Source organism: Poecilia mexicana, unplaced genomic scaffold, assembly GCF_051168715.1.
Source record: "Poecilia mexicana isolate PSO_F unplaced genomic scaffold, ASM5116871v1 scaffold_13, whole genome shotgun sequence".
NCBI lineage: Eukaryota > Metazoa > Chordata > Actinopteri > Cyprinodontiformes > Poeciliidae > Poecilia > Poecilia mexicana.
Genome location: NW_028263382.1, coordinates 10,724,358 through 10,742,706, shown reverse-complemented (window position 1 = coordinate 10,742,706; position 18,349 = coordinate 10,724,358). Strand labels below are relative to the sequence as shown.

General features: G+C 38.0%; 1 protein-coding gene across 3 annotated transcripts; it reads left to right on the top strand.

Moving 5' to 3' along the window:
- Positions 1–326: 326 nt before the first annotated feature.
- On the top strand, positions 327–16,157 carry zgc:153184 (capZ-interacting protein). 3 transcript variants are annotated; one of them, XM_088011654.1, is made up of 7 exons: positions 366–482; positions 4,011–4,076; positions 11,662–11,745; positions 11,855–11,926; positions 12,945–13,004; positions 13,702–13,905; positions 15,264–16,157. In XM_088011654.1, exons 2-7 carry the CDS (start codon positions 4,053–4,055, stop codon positions 15,690–15,692), a joined length of 873 nt encoding a protein of 290 aa, XP_087867780.1. In that variant the 5' UTR covers positions 366–482; positions 4,011–4,052; the 3' UTR covers positions 15,693–16,157. The 3 variants fall into 3 exon arrangements, with proteins under 3 accessions (XP_014836523.1, XP_087867780.1, XP_087867781.1); XM_014981037.2 differs by lacking the exon at positions 4,011–4,076 and having other exon boundaries at positions 327–482; XM_088011655.1 differs by lacking the exons at positions 366–482; positions 4,011–4,076; positions 11,662–11,745 and having other exon boundaries at positions 11,849–11,930.
- The last annotated feature ends 2,192 nt before the right edge of the window (positions 16,158–18,349 follow it).

Genomic DNA, 18,349 nt, shown 5'->3' with positions numbered 1-18,349 from the left:
AAAATCCTAAAAAAACTTAGCCTTTTTCTCTTTTTTTTCTGCTAACATGTGAATTGGCGCTAAAGAAACACATCAAAGTCATTTATTCTCGCAATATTGGCACTATATGAATACGCTGAATTGAATTGAACTTTGCATGATTTCTGATTAGAAATAACTTAAATTAAGCAACAAAAAAAAGGAAGCGTATGTAAAATGCTTCGCACGTTTTAATGGCTTATTTATCAGCTTGAACACCGTAATGAAGGGGCTTTTAGTTTGAAAGTCCTCACGTTGGGAGACAAATGCGCGTAGAAAAGTACAGCGGGGCCCCTCCCTCTCAGTCCATGAGGCTGATTTGGCTCCAGATATAAACACAGAGCTGCTGTTCTTCGCTTCTCCTCACTTTCCTCTCAAGCTGCGCGCAGTTTGTTCCTAAAGACCGAGGCGGAGGGAGAAAAACACCAGGAGGGGACGATTCCTGGCGCATTCCCAGGATGGAGGTAGAAACTATTTAAACCTTCTCTTTACAACCAGATGTGTTTACATTAAAGTGGAATTGAGATTGATGATTGAAGTTGAAGTGTTTAAAAATACTGCTTTAATATTTTTTTTTTTGGAAGAGTTAAGATTGTTTTCTTTTAATATTTAACAGTTTTATATGGTTGAAGAGTTATGGATCATTGAGAGCATATAGGATATCAATGCTTTTCACATTATTTTTGGCTTCTTATGCAAAGCAGCACATGAAATTCAAATAATGACACATTAACACACATTTAGGGGAGAGAAGATTTACTGAAAACTTAATAAGTTGAGATGCTCAGTGAGTTTCAGTCTAATCTTGTAGCGTGTTACCAAAGCCTAAGTGGAAGTAAAAGGAGATGACGGAGCATCTTTTATGAATTCCTCAAGTTACATAAACCTGCCCAGCGTCCCCTCTTCCTCTAAAGTGCAGAAGCTGAAACAGAAAAGCTGTTTCTTCTGAGTAGAGGAAATGTATGGCTTGCTCATAGTTTTTGAGAGTCTCCTCCCTGTTTAAAAAGAGAAGCTCCCTCAGACCTTTCACATCACTCTCAAGAGTTTCTTGCAACGTGAAAAGTAGGAAGAGAAACACCCAATTTCTTTCCTCCACAGCACATTAGGAAGTGCGGAAGTAATCTGCAAAACTGCTCCCACAAAACAAAAACCACTCAGTTTGAGGTTAAGGCTCTGCTTTGCTTCTCCTTAGATTCTGAACTGCATGTAGAAGCAGATCCGAGGTGGGCTTAGATTTTATTCGTAAAGTCTTTTTCAGCTGAAGATGCGCAAATTATGCCTGAGTCATGGAGACCTTCAAATGTTTTTATTAGGATGACATATGATCCATAGCTGTTCTATCAGTTGAAGGATGCATAACTTTTGTTTTCATTAACTCTGGACAAATATTGAGCAGTCAGCAAATTCTCCCACCTGAGCTGTGGATGTTTGCAGCTCCTCTAGAGTTAACATGAAGAATTTTTTACACAAAACTAACATGGAGGGACTGTCAGAATATTAAGGATTTTTGTTGATCAGAAGATTTTGAATGTTTCTCTCAGTTTCCGTCCGAGTAGTTTATGTTTATCAAATCTGACACAATCGACCAACCTTCCTATTTTTCCTCATACTGGAACATCGATATGATTCCAAACAAACTGGACATTTATAGAGTTTTGAGTGGGCACCTGAGGATTTTCCACAGGGGAAGATTTCATGCTGTGGTGCTTTTTTTCTTCTTCTTCTTCTTTTTCTTCTTCTTCTTCTTCTTCTTCTTCTTCTTCTTCTTCTTCTTCTTCTTCTTCTTCTTCTTTGATGGAAACACTCCACCACAAGTGGGGCAGGGAGTATTTTGGAGATACTTTGCCAACCATCTGGCGAGCACATTTATTATGTAATGCATAGTAAAGTCAATGTATAACAGCCAGTGCCAGCTGCACTGCTAATGAGTTAGTTTTTCCCTTTGCTGCTCTGCTGCACTACGTCATCTGAATGGTGTCAAAGCACGATTATAAACAGGTACTCTTAGCTGTTCTCGCATAATAAAAGTTCCTCATCACTGGAGCAAATAAGACTGCATTTTGGGCTGATTCATTGCAGGGTTACTCTTTTAACTTTGAGAAGATAAAAAACAATATCTAACTTTACTGAGTTATGATGAATATCTGCAAATCACACATTGACATGAGCCATCCAGCGATGTCAAATGGCACTGATGTTTCCTGTATTTTGTAGGATAGTCTTGCTTTTTTTCTCTCTCTCTCTCTCTTTCTCTCTGAGAATATTTGCAAACTTATGTTCACACATCTTAACTGTATTCTGCTCTGATGTAAGCTGTGGAAAATGCCCCAAAGGACACAATTACATGCTTTTTCCCAAACTCTTTGTGTTTTCTCTGCAGTATTTCTCATGCTGTCTACAACAGTTTCCCAGAAGATAACCTGAAATAGCTTTCTGTCTTCTTTTGCTGAACACTTTTGTCACTTTGGTTCTGTTTCACTGATTGTTTGCATTCCATGTCTCCAGACAGGTACAGATTTGCACAGCAAAAAAAGAAACTTTAAAAAGATAGCACCAAGGTGTTTTGTTTTGTTTTTTACAAAACATACAAAGCAGTAAAAGAAGATGGTGCAGACTTTGAAAACACAAAGAAGCTTAGGAAGTGTTACCATGTGGGATAAAGTGTGTTCAATTTGTTTTTCAACCTAATAAGGGAATCAAATGCCTTGGCTTGACAAATTGTTAGTGTAAGCTTCGAAGTAAAGTCTCAGAAATGGTTTCTTTACATTCTGCATTACTAAGTCGCTTAAATTCTGCAGTGTTATGATGGGATGTCTCAATTTCTTGTCCCAAATACTAACCTGAGTCAGTTAAAGTGATTCAATACCATGTACAGATTTGACAACCCAGTAACTTTACAGTGTATTAAAACAGCACATAGCATCAGTATTATAAGATCTACATGTGGTCTTAGTATTTTTGAATGTGCAACATCTTCCTCACTGCATCATCCATTTTACATGACAACAACAATTTTTGTCCCATTTGAAGTAGATGAGATCATAGCAGAGGAGCTTGTTTTTGTTGTTTTTTCCCACAGACTTTGTGTCTCATGTTATATTATGAGGGTATGGCGGTAGTTTTAACAAATATGTAAAAAATATATCTTATAAAAGTTACATGCTGCATCTTTGAAATTAATCTGGACTTTTCCCAAGGAACAAACAAAAAGGCATGCAGTAAATAAATCAAGCATAAAGAACTCAACGGTCTTGGCACCCAAAACAGAAATAAACTACTGCCGTGGGGGTTTTTTTATTTTATTTTTTTAATTCAAATTGCAGAGTTTTCCATAGCAGACAAAACTTTGAAAAACGTCCAGCTCCATAATCATAGCACTTTGCTATATATATCATTTATTTGTTTAAATGTAAAATGAGTCTCATCACAGAAGGCACAGCGGATCACAACACACAGACTGACACCGAGTTGAAGCAGCCATTATAGTTCATCTTCAACTGCGACTGTAAAGGGATAAAAGTTCTTAAATAGTCATGAAAACATTCAGATTAATTATGTAGAAATCAGTGGTTAAAAAAATTAATATTGATACAAAACATGTTTGCAAGGCTCCCAGAACAACACCAGCTGGCACTGGGGCCTAAGCTTGATCAGGAACCAGATCAAGAAGATTCCTAAACCAAGCTGAAGCTTGCAAGGAAATCATTCATGTTTTGTGTGGAAAAAATGAGGAACTATTGGCCTAAAACATACTTACTGTGTTGCCTAGTTGCAGATGTATTTTCTGTATATTTACATCTTCTTGCTTCCTTTTTGTATTGCAACTCAGTTTGTTGGAAAGTTTTTCCGTTTCGTGCCAAATCATTGTTTAAAAAAAACAACTAAAATCTCTAAACTGCATGATCTTTTATTATTTTTTTCTGTTTTTGCATGATTTGCTGTTTTTTTTCTGCTTTTTCTACTAAAAAAAAAAACATGTGGTGCTCTGTCAGGGCCTGCTGCTGTGACTGGACACTTTAAGAGCCCAAAGCAGCATGTGGAGCACAGAGATACAGGAGGTGGGTTATGAACAAGATAGCCAGCACAAGAAAAACACCCGTGCTGCTGCCATTCATGAACAGCAGAAAGATGCACAGTTTCATTTAAACATAGAATTTTTATGCATTATCTATCAAAATCACAATTTTTGGATGAGCAACATTGTTGTCGTTAAATATTTGTTCATATTTGAGCTCCTCATAGCCAGTTCTAAATGAAGAAATAGGTTAATTTAGTCAGAAAGAACCCCTGATAATTCTGACTAAGAGTAGGTGGAAATGACTAAAACAGACTTCATAAGTTCATATATGACTTTCAGATCTCCCTACAGAGCAGTTAGCCCTCACTGCCTGCACCACCCTCTTCTAATTTTGGCATCTTGCCATTCTTCTTCCTTTTTTGGCAGAAAGGAGTGTAAAGATAAAGGCTGCAAGCTGCTACTTGTTTGCAAACAGCAAACCATTTCACCTCCTGGTCATTTTTAACATTTTAATTGATACAATCTGCATAGATATAGTTATCCTTGTTAAAACTTTTAATGAGTATAAAAGGAGACTTTAGGTCATTGTGGTCTGGATGAGCGCTGCCTTTTGCAGGTGTAACTTTGATGTTTTCTGTAATCAGTGTGCAATCATAAGGTTTTCTTATCACAAAACGTTGACTTTTTTCTCCGATGGGCATCTGAGAGCCGTATGGGTGCTTTTAATCATTTCTACCAGTAACCTTTCAGTTTCAACAAAGCCTATAACCCTTTAACTTAAAAATTTTGTGGTGGTTATGGGGATAAAACACTTCCATTTTCCATCAGAGCAGGATTTGTCTCTAATATTAGTGGTTTCTAAAAGACTGTCTTTTGGAATAAGGCTTCTTCCTCTCTGAGTGGCTTTTTCGCCCATGTCAATGTGGATAATAACTCTCTCTCCTACCAGCTTCCCATAGTGTTTATACTTGTATCAAAGGATGAAGTGCTTTTCTTATGATGTCTGTTTGAAGTGTTGCCTTAAAATACATCCAGTCATGCCTCCATTGATCTCAAACATTATGAATTATCTTCATAAACATGTGAGAATATGTAAATATCTAGTTTCACCTTTACATTAAAACTATCCAAGCTGTTCTTGGTATGTGTATACCATCATCCTGTTTCTATTTTCAGGTCATCACAGTTATTTAATCTTCACTTTGTGATTTTTTTTTTGAATATATTTTATTATTTGACTAGCACACAGTACCAGCCTGTGCTAGTAGCACCTCCCTGTTACCTCGGGGCTGCAGACTCATGGATGAGTTTAGCTCATCCACTGGTGAAGGACTACATTGTAAGAACTGTGGAAAAGAGAACATTTCACTTGAGGTCTGGTTTAAAAACACCTAATGTTTTCCTGGAAAGGCAGCAGGCAACAGAAGTGCCAGTTTCTCTGAAACAAGTGCCGAGGCCAGAAGGAGTTGTTCTCTGTCATTGTTTCCCTACAGCAGGACTTGCTGAAATGCAAAAGCTGAAGCTGCAGAGACAATATAAAAGCATAATGCTCTGTCTGCTAATCTGAACAAGATCTGTCTGAGCAATTGTCTGCTTTACTTCATTCTAACTAAGAGATTTCCAGAGGGTTTTAATTTCGGAGAAGCATCCACGATCTTGCAGATTATCATCAGGCTCATGATAGATTGTGTAGTTGGCGGCTCTTTGACTGCTGGTGGATATGTAGACGTCTGCTGAGCCCTGATGTCATGTGCCTCTTTCCCCCCTGCCACTGTGAACATGAATTGCAGTAAGAAAAGAAAGCAAACTTTGTGTGGACAGTCTGGCTCTTCTTCTTCTTTCACAGCTGATGGTCACACAGTAAACCTCATGCTTTCATCCACAGTCTGGAATTAAGATATTGGTTGCGCACATCATTAAACATTTGCTATGTCTATCTGAATCCAGACATCTCAGATGCTGATCCGAATCATTTAAAAATAGGCATTTACCCACACCGAGTCCCAGTCCAATGTTTTGCTAAAAAGTCAGTAACCGATGGCATTCTGGATTCTACTTTCTTTGTCTAGATTTTGCCGTATCAATGCTTAGCTAATAAACCTACTTTAATGTTCCGAAAATGCATCACCTAAGCTCCACCTATCTTTAGCTTATGTTTATAAAAAGACGTCACATTTTGACACAAACAACTGCAGTATTCAGGTGTTTTCATGTCAAAAAACCCTGAAAAACCTGTTTACCAACTCACCTGTGGAGGGCGCTGCACCAAGAACCACTGAAAGAAGCAACACGGAAACTTCTGAAGAAGTCACTGAGCACAATTTCATCCTGTATGAAAAGTAAGCAAAAATTGAGTAGCATCAGATTTTAGCAGTTGGAGGATTTCTCTTTTGTCGTTGGTAAAAAAAAGACCATGAGCCATTTCTCCCAGTAGCGCTACACTGATGTGGATTTTATTTTGTTTTTATTTACCCAGATTGCCCCTTGCTACAGTCCTCTTCCTGCTTTTGGAGCAGTCTCCATTATCTTTTGAACCACACCAAAGTTAACTTCAACCAAAGTTTTACTTTTTTTTTTGTCTACATTAAAGTTCGATTGCACATTCACACTTCCACAAATGAACCGGAGTTTCCAAGTAAACAAACTAGGGTTTGATTAAAATGAACTAAACGGGGTCAGTGTGAACCTAGACCCTTAATTAACGTTTGCCTCACTCTGATAAATATTTTTGATGTGACACAGTTGCTAGGTTTATTATAGCATGTTTACTATGTGTTTTGATCTGACTTGTTGATAAATTGCCTCTTTACATACTTCAGTCTAGTTCCACTTAGCTATGTGAACAAAAATGAAAAGATTGTTCCCCACTAATTTTATCCCTGGCTTTGTACTTTCTAAAATGTAATGATTAATGTTTCAGCTGTGTGCAAACCTGAGAGACATAGTCAGATTTGTATTTATCACTCAGTATGCCCAAATTAGCTCTAGGTTTATGCTTAGGCTTGTCTCACGGGATGGAAGTCTCGAGTTTTTTGTTGTTGTTTTTTTTTTTTTGTTTTTTTTTGCTGAATTAACCTGCATTTAACTTTTTTCCCTGGTTAAGAAAAGTGTTCCCATATCATAATACTGCTACCACATCTCCCTTGTCTGATGATGTGCAAAATTTTGATATTAGCACTTTTGCCAAGTGCTAATAAGTGAGCTGTTGCCGTTCACATGACTCCTCTGAATGCTTGTTTGTCTTAAAGAAGAATTTCAACCATCTCCTTGTTTAGGCATGCTCAGTTGCTCCATATGCTGAATTACAACATGCTTCAGATGTGGTCTAGGGACACTCGGAGGAGCAGAGGGGTTACGAAGCAGAGTTGCTTGAACAGCTCTGGGGCTTTTTCCCAGGCCTTGCGCCCCCAAAAATAGTCTGATCTGATCTGTCTTGTAGAGAAACATAGTTTCCCACTCTTTCACAGCCAAGCTTGGGGTCCCAGCTGAGTGAAACGTGTGCAGTACTGATAACCAACTCTTTATTTCCATTTAAGGTCTATTGTTATCTGTTTTGACTTCTCTGGGACAAAAATACTAAGTGAGATTGGTTGTGAATGTAGCAAAAGTTTTGTTTCATGTTTTCTTTACATGACTGTATTTTACACCATGCTGTACCCACCATGTTGTGGGCAGTTAGTTTGTTCATATGAGAATTGTGAAGAGACTCATCCCATAGAAAGTGAATTCCACAGTTGCTCACATGTAATTTAAAGAGGCTTGTGGGACATCCCATCCAAGGAACATTTACTTTTTATCTGAAAGATTTGTTTGCTTTCAGACAACTTACCATAAATTGCTCATTCCCACTTCCACCGTTAATTATAATCTGACCATTAGGATAAAGCTTTTTTAAAAAAAAAGAAAAAAAAAGAATTTGAACAAAATATGCATATTTTTAAATGTGAAACAAACCAAATCAATGGTTTGACTGACTTCTGAACCCTTGTCCTGTTAGTTATGCCCTCCACTGAGTTATGGCTTTACACAGATTTAAATAACTTGTGACCATTGATTAGAAGAATTACAAACATTTGCAATTTGTTCAACTGATAGATTTCAGATACAGAGCTGCACAAAAGACTGTTACCAGGGCAAACCAGACGCCTGATGTTCTTCATAATTTTTTGAAATCAGGAGAAGCTTGGCTTTTCTATGGCTCAGTCACTCATGTTAAGTTTTCAACCGAACATATGTCAGAAATTTACAAATTAATATAAAGCAACCACACTCAATCATATATCATGTCTTTCGATTGCAGCTGCAAGTTTTTTGGGCTGTCTCTGCCAACGTTGCACGTTAGAAACCAACTTTTTTTTTTTTTTTGCTCCTTCTTTGCAAAAATAATCAACTCAGGCAGATTATATATTACAAGTTTGCCATGTAGAGTGTCTGGACTTTGGCTGGGCCATTTTAACACAGTAGTATGCTTTGAACCTCCCGCCCAGTTTCGTGTTTTCTTCTACCTCTTCTAGCATTCATTTTTCTTCCATCCATCTTTTAATCAACTGTAGCTTTCCTGTTTCCACTACTACAGAAATGCATCCCCACAGCATGATGATACCAATACTATGCTTCAGCAATGGAATGGTGTGTTCAGTGTGAGTTGCAGATGAAGTTGGTTCTTTAATCCAACTTCTGAGGCTTTCACAGAACAGCTGCTTTTATTCTAAAATTAAAATATAAAAATGTTTAATTTACAAATTAGGTGACTTTTTGAGCACTGGATTTTATTTAGGGGTATCTCAGTAAAGGGAACTGAGTAACTTATTTCCACTCCACTCATTTTAAAGTACCTGTTTATCATTTCCCATCATTATAGATGACTAAGCTTTTCTTCACCCCAGACATCTCACCGGCGACTAAAACAAAGAGCCCTGTTTCCTTTGGCTGTGCAGTTGTGATTTGGGTTTTCTCTGAATGCGTTTGTTTTGGAAGGACAGGAAAGAGTTAACAATTGAAACTTACAAAATAACAAGGTTGGCGGGGGGATGGAGGGCATCTGGTAATTACTGCTTATCAAATATGAGGAAGGAGAGTTTAGGAAAAAGTTTGGATGTGGAGCGGGACAACAGAGGAGTCCAAGCAGACGTTTCACTGTGTTTGGGTGGAGGGAGCGAGTTGGTGAGGTCATGCTGAGAACAAGAGAAGCAAAAGAAAATAAAGTGTTGCGATTAACCTGGTATGTGTGTTTGTGACGCTTGGGAGATCCATGTTTTTCTGGGCGCTGGTCCAAAATGTGCCGAGGGGAGGCGGCGGGAATGACGGAGTGGAAATGCCCACTCAGGAAACACGACAGAAGTGGCAGCTGCGAGCAGACAGCAACGAGTTTCTTAATGATGTATAAAAGTAAAATGGAAATGTGACATAGTGTGAAAGTTACTGATTGAAAGGGAGTGACCACACAAGCAAGATGCAAATCATTTAATGGCAACATGATGCATGAGAATTTCCACAAGCTCAGAACGATTTGACTACAAACTCATGGAAACAAAAAAAACATTAGCAGTTTAAACGACGGAGCGGGGACAAGAAAACAAAACTAATCAAATTAATAGAAGAAAATCATAAAATTACAAGACATAATATTCCCGCTACGCTCTTGTAGTATTATGACTTTATTGTCAAAATACCGATTTTATTCTGGTATTAATTTAACTTCATTAGTGTACAACTTTATTCTTGTAATATTATGACTGCACTTCATTCTCAAAATATTACAATATTTTTATAGTATTTATTGTTGTCGTACGATGACTTTATTTTCATAATATTACAACTTTACTCTTGTAATCTGCATGAGTTGATTATTCTTGTATTTTTTTAGTATGCTCTAGTACTCCATCGTGTTATAGAAATAAATGAAGAGAGGAGAAATTGATGCACATTCTACTCCGACGCCAACTTATCATTCAGGCTCAGATATGTGCAGAGTTACTGACCCTCAAAAGGAAGTGCGGAGGAGGGCGGTGCAGAAATCGGTGTGGGAATAGCGGGAGACGGAGAAAGTGAAGGGGCCGAGGCAGTGATAACAGCGTGAAGCAGCGAGGACATGCAGGTCCCTACTGTCACAGGCTGCAGCATGATGCTGACCAGCTGCAGGGCGAAGGGCTCACTTCCTGTCGCGCTTCAAGAGAGTTCCTCCGAGGACGGCGCCAAAACCCGCCAAACTGCTGCTACAATCCTTTCCCCTCACCCCTCAAAGTCACCTGATGTCTGCATTTCTCACTTTGCTTGCTTTTTCTTTTGACGGAGAAGAGGAAGCGAAACATTTTTATTGAAGAATGTCAGTGTGGTTTCAAGGTTTTTTGTGAATTCAGTCAAAAATGGTTTATGTCACGGTCTCTTTTCAATCTGACATTTGGATTTTGTCTTTCATCAAACATGGCAAAATGTGGAAAAAGAATATTGTACACTTCAAGTAAAACTTACGCCACAGTTGCTTAATTATTTATGTCATAACTAACCACTTGCTAATTTCCTGTCTCTTATTCTGGTTGCACAATTCAGAAACTTCAATCTTCTTTTGATGAAGATATGTTATGTTGTTGGATGTTGTATTTGTTTTTTTCATGCTGAAAGATGATGTTTCTCTTCATCTTAAGCTTTCCAGCTGGTTCCCCTCCTCCATCTTGATGACATTCTCATTTCTAAGTGAAAAGTTAGAAATGAGAATTTTGCCTTTGTTATGGTGATCTAGTGACAAGTGCAGTCTATTCTAAACCTACAGTTAAGAATATACCAAGAAGCTTGACTGTACCACATATTTATGGTAGATGTTAAATTCGTATTTGAACAATGCAAACTGAAAGAAAATAATGGAGCTCCAACTTCAAAAAAATGTTAATTGGTCACAAGATGGTCAAACTTACTTTGTTTGCTAAAGCATTTGAAGATCAGCCTCTCGGGCCACAAGACAAATGTGAAAATTTCCCTGAATTTTGCTTATTCACAAACAGTTTTATTAATTTTTACTTTAATATGAATTAAAAACTTAACTAAAACTCCTATATTAATCCAAGATGATGCTCTTCTGTTACATATTTAACATAGTTACTCCTAACTCTGACCTAGAATGATTCTAGGTGTTTTTTTTTGTTTTTTTATTTTAATAGAAAAACAGTCACTTTATCTAGAGACATCATTGGCAAACCTCCCTTGAAAAAACAGATTCTTAATGTCAATTGTGACTTCTCAAATGAAGACACTTTCTCTAAACTTGAATGTAGCTTTTCTGCAGAAGCACCCAAGGTTGGTTTCGCAATATGAGCAACTAAGTTCATGTTAGTCGCGCATATTGATTAAACATCTGATGTCTAATGTCACATATATTAAACATAATATATTTAATAGAATGGGACCTAAAATGGTTCCTTGTCGACTTCCTGTAGTCATCTATTTTTAAGGAAAACACCTAATGCTTTGTGACACAACACACTTTTCACAACTTATGATTCAAACTATTATGACCGCTGAAGATTAGGATGTTCACATTAATGTTTTTGAACACCATGTGTCTTTTTTATTTTTGAGTAATCGTTAGATAATCCTGAGGGTTTTGTGTTGAATTCTTGTTTTTCCTGAAGGATTCTCCATCCAAGCCGTCTGTGGCTGAGCTGGCCGGAAAGTTAAAGGGTCACATTATGCCAATGCCCAACTCAAATGATGAGGTAACCATCTAGCCAAACGGTTGTTTAATAAAAACATCTTCAGTATTCTGACTCATAACCTGTTTATACTCAGAAGGTTTTCTGCTTTTTTCCCCCTCTCTTCCTGCAGTTGCCTTTTCGAGGACGACCTCCTTGTTCTCTAAAGTTGCAGAATCCTACACAAGATAAGGAAGTGTCAGATGTGGGTAAACTTGGTTCCTCTGTTGATTTATGTGCTGTCAGCTTCCTGAATTTTGGAAAGATTTGGGTTTGTCTCAGTCTTCTCACAACGTGATGATTAAATCAAATCTGTGCTTTCATTTAGTTTTAAGTCTGCGTTTAAGAGTACAACATGTTTTGTTGAAAAACAGTTTAGGCTGTTATGTGTAGATATTTTCAGAGTAACCATTTTCATTTTCAAGGTAAATATCTTTAAATGTATTTAAGTAAGTTCTTGTCATAATAAAGTTAATTTTTTGAGTATAAACATATTTGATAGACCTGATTTGATCTCAGAATTTCCAGTAAAGGGCACAAATCATGGATAAAGTCGAGTCTTAATCAAAATGAAAAGCTGTTATTTTGTTTGGAATGCCAGACATCTTTCAGTCAATCCTTTGTTTGAGCAACCTGGGTGGCATTTTCGGAAGCTTTTTTATACCTTCAAGCCAGGCTAAAGTCATATTTCCTTCCGAGAGTCTCTGAGTAAATCAGACATGCATTTGTCACAACACGCCTCGGTTACTGAAAGTCCATGTGTAAGGAGGGCCTTAATCAGCTGGTTCAGCTTTTGACTGGCTCCAGGAAACAGCATTTAACTCTGGTTGCAGCCACACTCCACTGGCTTCCTGTACCTACAGAAACTAAAATTAGGATATTTTTTATTTTTTCAGGGTTGCTAATGCTCCACAAAGTTTTATTTGGAGCAAAAAGGTCATATACCCAGACTCAAGTTTACTCTGTGGCTTTCAACTCGGCTGCAGCTTCACTTTTTTTTTCTTTTTAACTTTGTAGGTTCACTCTTTATTTATCTCTATTACAGTATTGTTTGATTAACTAATTTTACTATTTTTACACATTTAATTTGATTCCTATCAAGATCTTAATTATTATTTTCATAGTTGTATTTAATCACTTTGGTGCTTAAACTCACTTGAGATTAACAATGTTTCTGTATTTATCGCTGATGGTGACAGTTTTTATTTTTCTTTTTTTGCCAGACCTCTGTCTCTCCCACCACCTTTAAAACAAAGAACTCCTCCATCATTGAGAAACTGCAGGTACAACCGTAGACACTCTTGATTGTTTTACACTGTATAATCCACTACAGGAAGTGAGGATGTTTAAATCATTACTGCCCCCTACTGGTGCATTAGCTCATGACATTTTGAGAAGCAAGGGGTGGGGCTTTTCTTCCCCGATGCCACAATCGGCTCAGATTAATGGCCTAATGGGATCTTGGGCCACTGAGGCTCTGGTGAGCCTCCAACTCATCACTTTAGACCTTTTAGTTGGTTGTTCCCACAGCAAGCAGCCATGGGACAAAAAGGCTGCAGATTCTCCCTCTTCCTCTTCTCCCCGGTTCAGGTAGGACACATCAGCGATCTTAACTCAGGGATGCTTTTAGACTTTTAGATGCACATAAAGATGGAATGACATGAAGCGTGATGAATGACTGCAGATCTTGAGGACTAGAGTTGGGCAGCCCTGTCTTTTGGGAGGCAGATGATTTCTCAAATTGATTGGTCAGGATTTATTTGTTACTGGAGTTTGTTTTGATAGTCTGCTTTAAAAGTGGGAAGAATCAGGAGAGCAAGAATAATAGTGTGTTTTGGAACCTTTTATTTTGTATTTGTTTATCGTTCACTTTTGTTGAAATGCTCACATTTTCATTTTATCACTCTCAAATTGGACTTTCCAGTACAGAATCACATCCAGAATCCCCAGCAGATAATCACGCGTCACTCCTCTCCGCAGGCCAACCTCGCTCTGTCCCCCACAGCTCTTCTGCCTTCGCCCAAAGGTTCAGATGTGAAGCTGCAGCCAGCACAGTTGTCGCCCTCCACGCCCTGCTCGCCCCTGAGCCCCACCCTGCGACCGCTGCATCTGTCCAGCGAAGACGAGGATCCTGTTAGCTTCGACAGCCCACCTGAAGGGACCCCGCTGCCAAGCTTTAATAAGGTAAACCCGCCATCAGGCATGAACAGCATAGATGGATCCAGTTGTTGTTGCTCTGATCCACCCACAACATATTTATTTTTCATCCATTATGAGTCCTAGATTACTTGTGACCTCATTTGAATTGTTGTATTTGAATTTTTGAGACAAACTGAGCCAATGATTGAAAAAACATAGTAAGTCGAAAATAATAAGTCGAAGTATTACTCACGCTACTTGCTTGTGACGACACAGCGAGGCACATGCATATTGTCCTCACAGACGCTCTTCTGATTGGCCGACGTGCGTCTTCTGTTTAAGCAGGTCTCAGATAAGCTGGACAAGATGGTGGATTGAAGAAAATAATCCACTTAGCCTAGTTAGAGTCCCTGACTACACTTTGTGGTGTGTTCTCACGCAAACCGCAGTGAGATTTCTAACGTGACCGGAAATCAGCGGAAGAGCAAAAACAACTGCTGTTGAACTGAAGATGAAGCACATTTAATTTTTGTTTTAGAAATGACAACTAGACAAAGAAAATCAATGCGGAGCTGTACAAAATTCACGCCTTTGAATGTTTCTGTCTTGTTTGTTGTCAATTTTCTGTTTTAAAAGGGTTATACTTCAAAGCTATGCTGGCTTTGCTAGATTTAAAAATAGATCTGAATTAGTGCTGAAACAAAAAATTTGGAGTATTCATAGTTAAGCTATATTTGAAGATGTCAAACACAACAAAAAAATATCAACATTTTGCATTTATCATGAAAAAAACTATCTGAAAATATGTTCTACCCAGACCTCCTCAAGTGGAGTAAGTTTAGCTTCATCTGGTTCAGAGGATGTTAAAAAAAGTCTCTCATTAAGCATCTTTTGCGCTCCAGTTATTAACCACTGAATAATAAAAAAAAAGTATCAACAGATCAGCACTACACTTTATTGATGTTAAGTGAACCCAAAAGAGTTATGCTATTCGCATGTTTATGTTAAAAGTATTTTTTAAACTGCAGATCTTTTTCTACGAGAATTCTAAAGGAATTTTAAGTACAGAAATATTTATTTTCTTATTTTTAAAAAATGGAAATGAATTTTCTCATGTATTTCTAATATTTTATAAATTAATCTAAAAGAGAAATGTGTAGAATGTGGCAATTTATTTATTTATCAGATAACTATTCAATTACTGAAATAATTGTTAGCTGGAGCCCTAATATGAGCACAGTGATGAAGCCAGTTATAATGTGTTTTCAATTTTAAAGTGAGCCAAATTATAAAATTCCAAGGTCTGTCATTTCATCACAATAAATACAGATATGTTAAATATCCACCCCTAATTAAACAGCTTCTAAACTCTCTCATGGCTCTTTCTCATCTTGTCCACACAGACCCGTCCACGATTATCATTCAAGAGGCGTCCGCCTACAAGACAACACAGAAGGTCAGCTGGAGAGGAGGCAGGTGCTACAAGTGACCATTCCCCGTGTGAACTGGACGCCCCGAAAGAAAATGGGAACAAGGACCAGGTGTTTGAGAATCTAACGGAGGAACCTGAATCCAAGCAGCTGGGCAGCGTAAAAGAAGCTGAAAACAAAGAGGAGGACTTTGAGAAGATTGAGGCTGAGGTGGCACAGTCTGACCCAGACGACAGACAGGATCTGGAGCAGGAGGCGGAACAAGACCTACCTGCAGAGGCTTTGCAGGAGGGACAGGAGCCTTTACAGTCTGACGAGAAGAGGGCGGGGGACGTTGAAACAGAAAAGGAGCAGGACGAGACGCCTCAAGTGGCAAGACAAGAAGAAAACGACAATATGTGAACTATAAAAGTCTTTTCTTTCTGGAAAAATAACATACAAATAAGTATATGAATGCATTCATTAGGAGAACTACCATATTTAAGAGTTGATCTATTTAAAATATCTCCGCCATTTGATTTTAAATGACTCTGCTGCCCTCTACTGGCTGTCTTTAGAACAGGTCTTTTCAGCACTGGACAGTTGAGAAAAGCAGTTGTTTGGAAAACAGCTGATACGAGTTCAGCCCCACCCCTCAGGCCTGTCATATATGCAGTACTGAGAGTAACATTAAATAAATGGATAAATGTATAAAATACCAGAGACTAGATTAGGGCTCTACTTTTATATATGTACGATGGTAAACTAAATCACTTTAAATTGACTGTCCTTAAAAATACTGTATATGTTGGTTTGTGTGCAACAAAATGTACAAATGTTCTGACCCTTATGAATATTAAAGTAAAAATATTTCTAAAATCTTTCAAATTACAGTGCCCAAGACAATTATAAAGACTCCTGATTGTGACGGATTAAAAGCCTTAAAAGCCTTGGATTATTATCCTGCTGTTCACTGATTTTGAAATATCAAAGAGTCTGTGATGAAACACATTCCATCATTGTCCCCAAGGCTGTTGGAAGAGAAAAAGGCCCGCTGCATGCCAGATCCACCCCTGTACCTAAGTGAAAAATTATGTCCTTTTTCAATGAAATTATCATGTTTTACCAGTTTTTATTTTAATATCAGTATTTTAAAGAACCTATGATTCCACGATGCTCTCTGAGGGTCTGAATCGAGGAGGATAGCCCCATTGTATATCGATCCTACACTACACTGGAAATTAGGTCATTTTTAACTCTTTCCTCCTTTGTTTGCAGCCAGCCTTACATCTAGTTGGCATGAAGTGGTTATGATAACTTAGTGACCATGGGTTCAATCCCCATACTGGCCGATTGAAACAAAGTCTTTCAGAAAATCAACACTTCAAAATAGAAGTCTTTAAATTAAACCATTATGCAAATTGATTTTTGAAAAACATTGGCTTTTGTGACTTTTGTCAAGATCATTTAAGTTTTTCTTAAATCGACGAAAATTCAACCTTATGTACGGCTGGTTAGCTCAGTTGGTCAGATCGTGGTGCTAATAACGCTGAGGTCATAGGTTCAATCCCCATACTGGCCAATTGAAATCTAAAGTTTTTCAGACAATCAACACTTACAAATGAAAGAAAAAACTTGAGATTAAAATCAACACTTCAAAATAAGAAATTGCTGGAAAATAAAATCAATCAATCACTGGTGATTTGAAAATCACTTTTTCAAAGTAACTTTAATTGGCTTGCTTCTTGAAAAAGTAACTTAGATTACTGATTACTTGATTTGGAAAGTAACTAAGTTACATCTATAATGTAATGTTTTAGTTACTTTCAGCAGCTGCTAATAACAACGCTCTGCCACCTATGAAAATTACATTGAGTTTTGCCAATACTTAATTGCAAGTTATTTTATAAAGGTAACAACAATATATCTCCACTTATAAGGTTGAATTGAAGGGGAGATTGTATAATGGTTACAACAGAACAAAAAAAACTTTAGTAATTTGTACGTTTTTGTGTGTTCCACTATTCTCCACATCACAGTGATATCACGGGCCACAACACATCAATATCTTGTAGAAGAAAATGTATCGATCCTCCTTTGGTAAATGTTTTGTTTTTCCTTAATACCTAAAAACAGAAATATAATTGTGATTCTTGAAAAAAAATCACCACAAATTTCCCATAGTAGATATTCAAGTTGTCTTTTCACGAGAGGTTATGCAACATTTCCTGACTGTTTTATTCAGCTGGACTGAGCGGCGTCTTTGGTTTGTAAAGGTTGCAGACCCCTGGACTGGACACACCTGCCCACACTTAAACACCGTTACCACCAAAGGTTTGTCTGGTGACAGCAGTGGCTTAAACATGGCGCTCTCTTTGGCGTCTCCAACATTGTTGATGGCTATCATTTATTCTTGGCGTAAATCAACTTTTACCAGAGAACAGAATGGAGTTTGCTGGTCCCTTGTCCGTGACGTCTGTGTGTGGTGGTGCAGTCTGGTACCCGTGAAGGTTGTCCAGTAAGCGTTACATGCTGATATAAATGGTTTCGACCGATCTAACGTGTCTTTCAACTCCCTTAAATGTGCTTGGAGTTGAGTAGCATTCTTCCTCATTCATCAGTGTGGGATGTGGCCATAGGACATCCACTTCTGTGTGTTTCTGTATCTCTGTTGTAACCTTATGACACTCTGTGACGCCCTAACCTCAGTGGCCACTTCCGTCTAATTACATCCTGCCTGAAACCCTACAATGGCGAGGCACAGTTGATCATCTGCTAAGTGTCGTCTTGGTCTTGTGATGTCAAAGAGCGATGATGAAGAAATTTATTGGTTGATTCCTGGTTAAAACACCCGCTGTGAATTTTGTCGTTAAGCTCCATATTACAGAAAAGGAAGTGGCGCGCAAAGAGGACTGACACATTGAACAGTTGGACATGAACACTCAAAGGTTTAGAGAAGGTTACATAAAGTTCACCTGTAAAGGTTGTAGCACATTTTGGCTTCATCGTGTAATTTCACCCTTCCTTGTATGAGTAATGGATAACATGCCTGTTTGTGTTTTATTTTTATGAGGGGTTGT

Coding starts and splice junctions, on each gene's coding strand:
- zgc:153184 (XM_088011654.1), top strand. CDS start 4,053: ATGTGGAGCACAGAGATACAGGAG. Junction 11,746..11,854: donor TGCCCAACTCAAATGATGAG/GTAACCATCTAG, acceptor CTCTTCCTGCAG/TTGCCTTTTCGAGGACGACC. Junction 11,927..12,944: donor AAGATAAGGAAGTGTCAGAT/GTGGGTAAACTT, acceptor TTTTTTTGCCAG/ACCTCTGTCTCTCCCACCAC.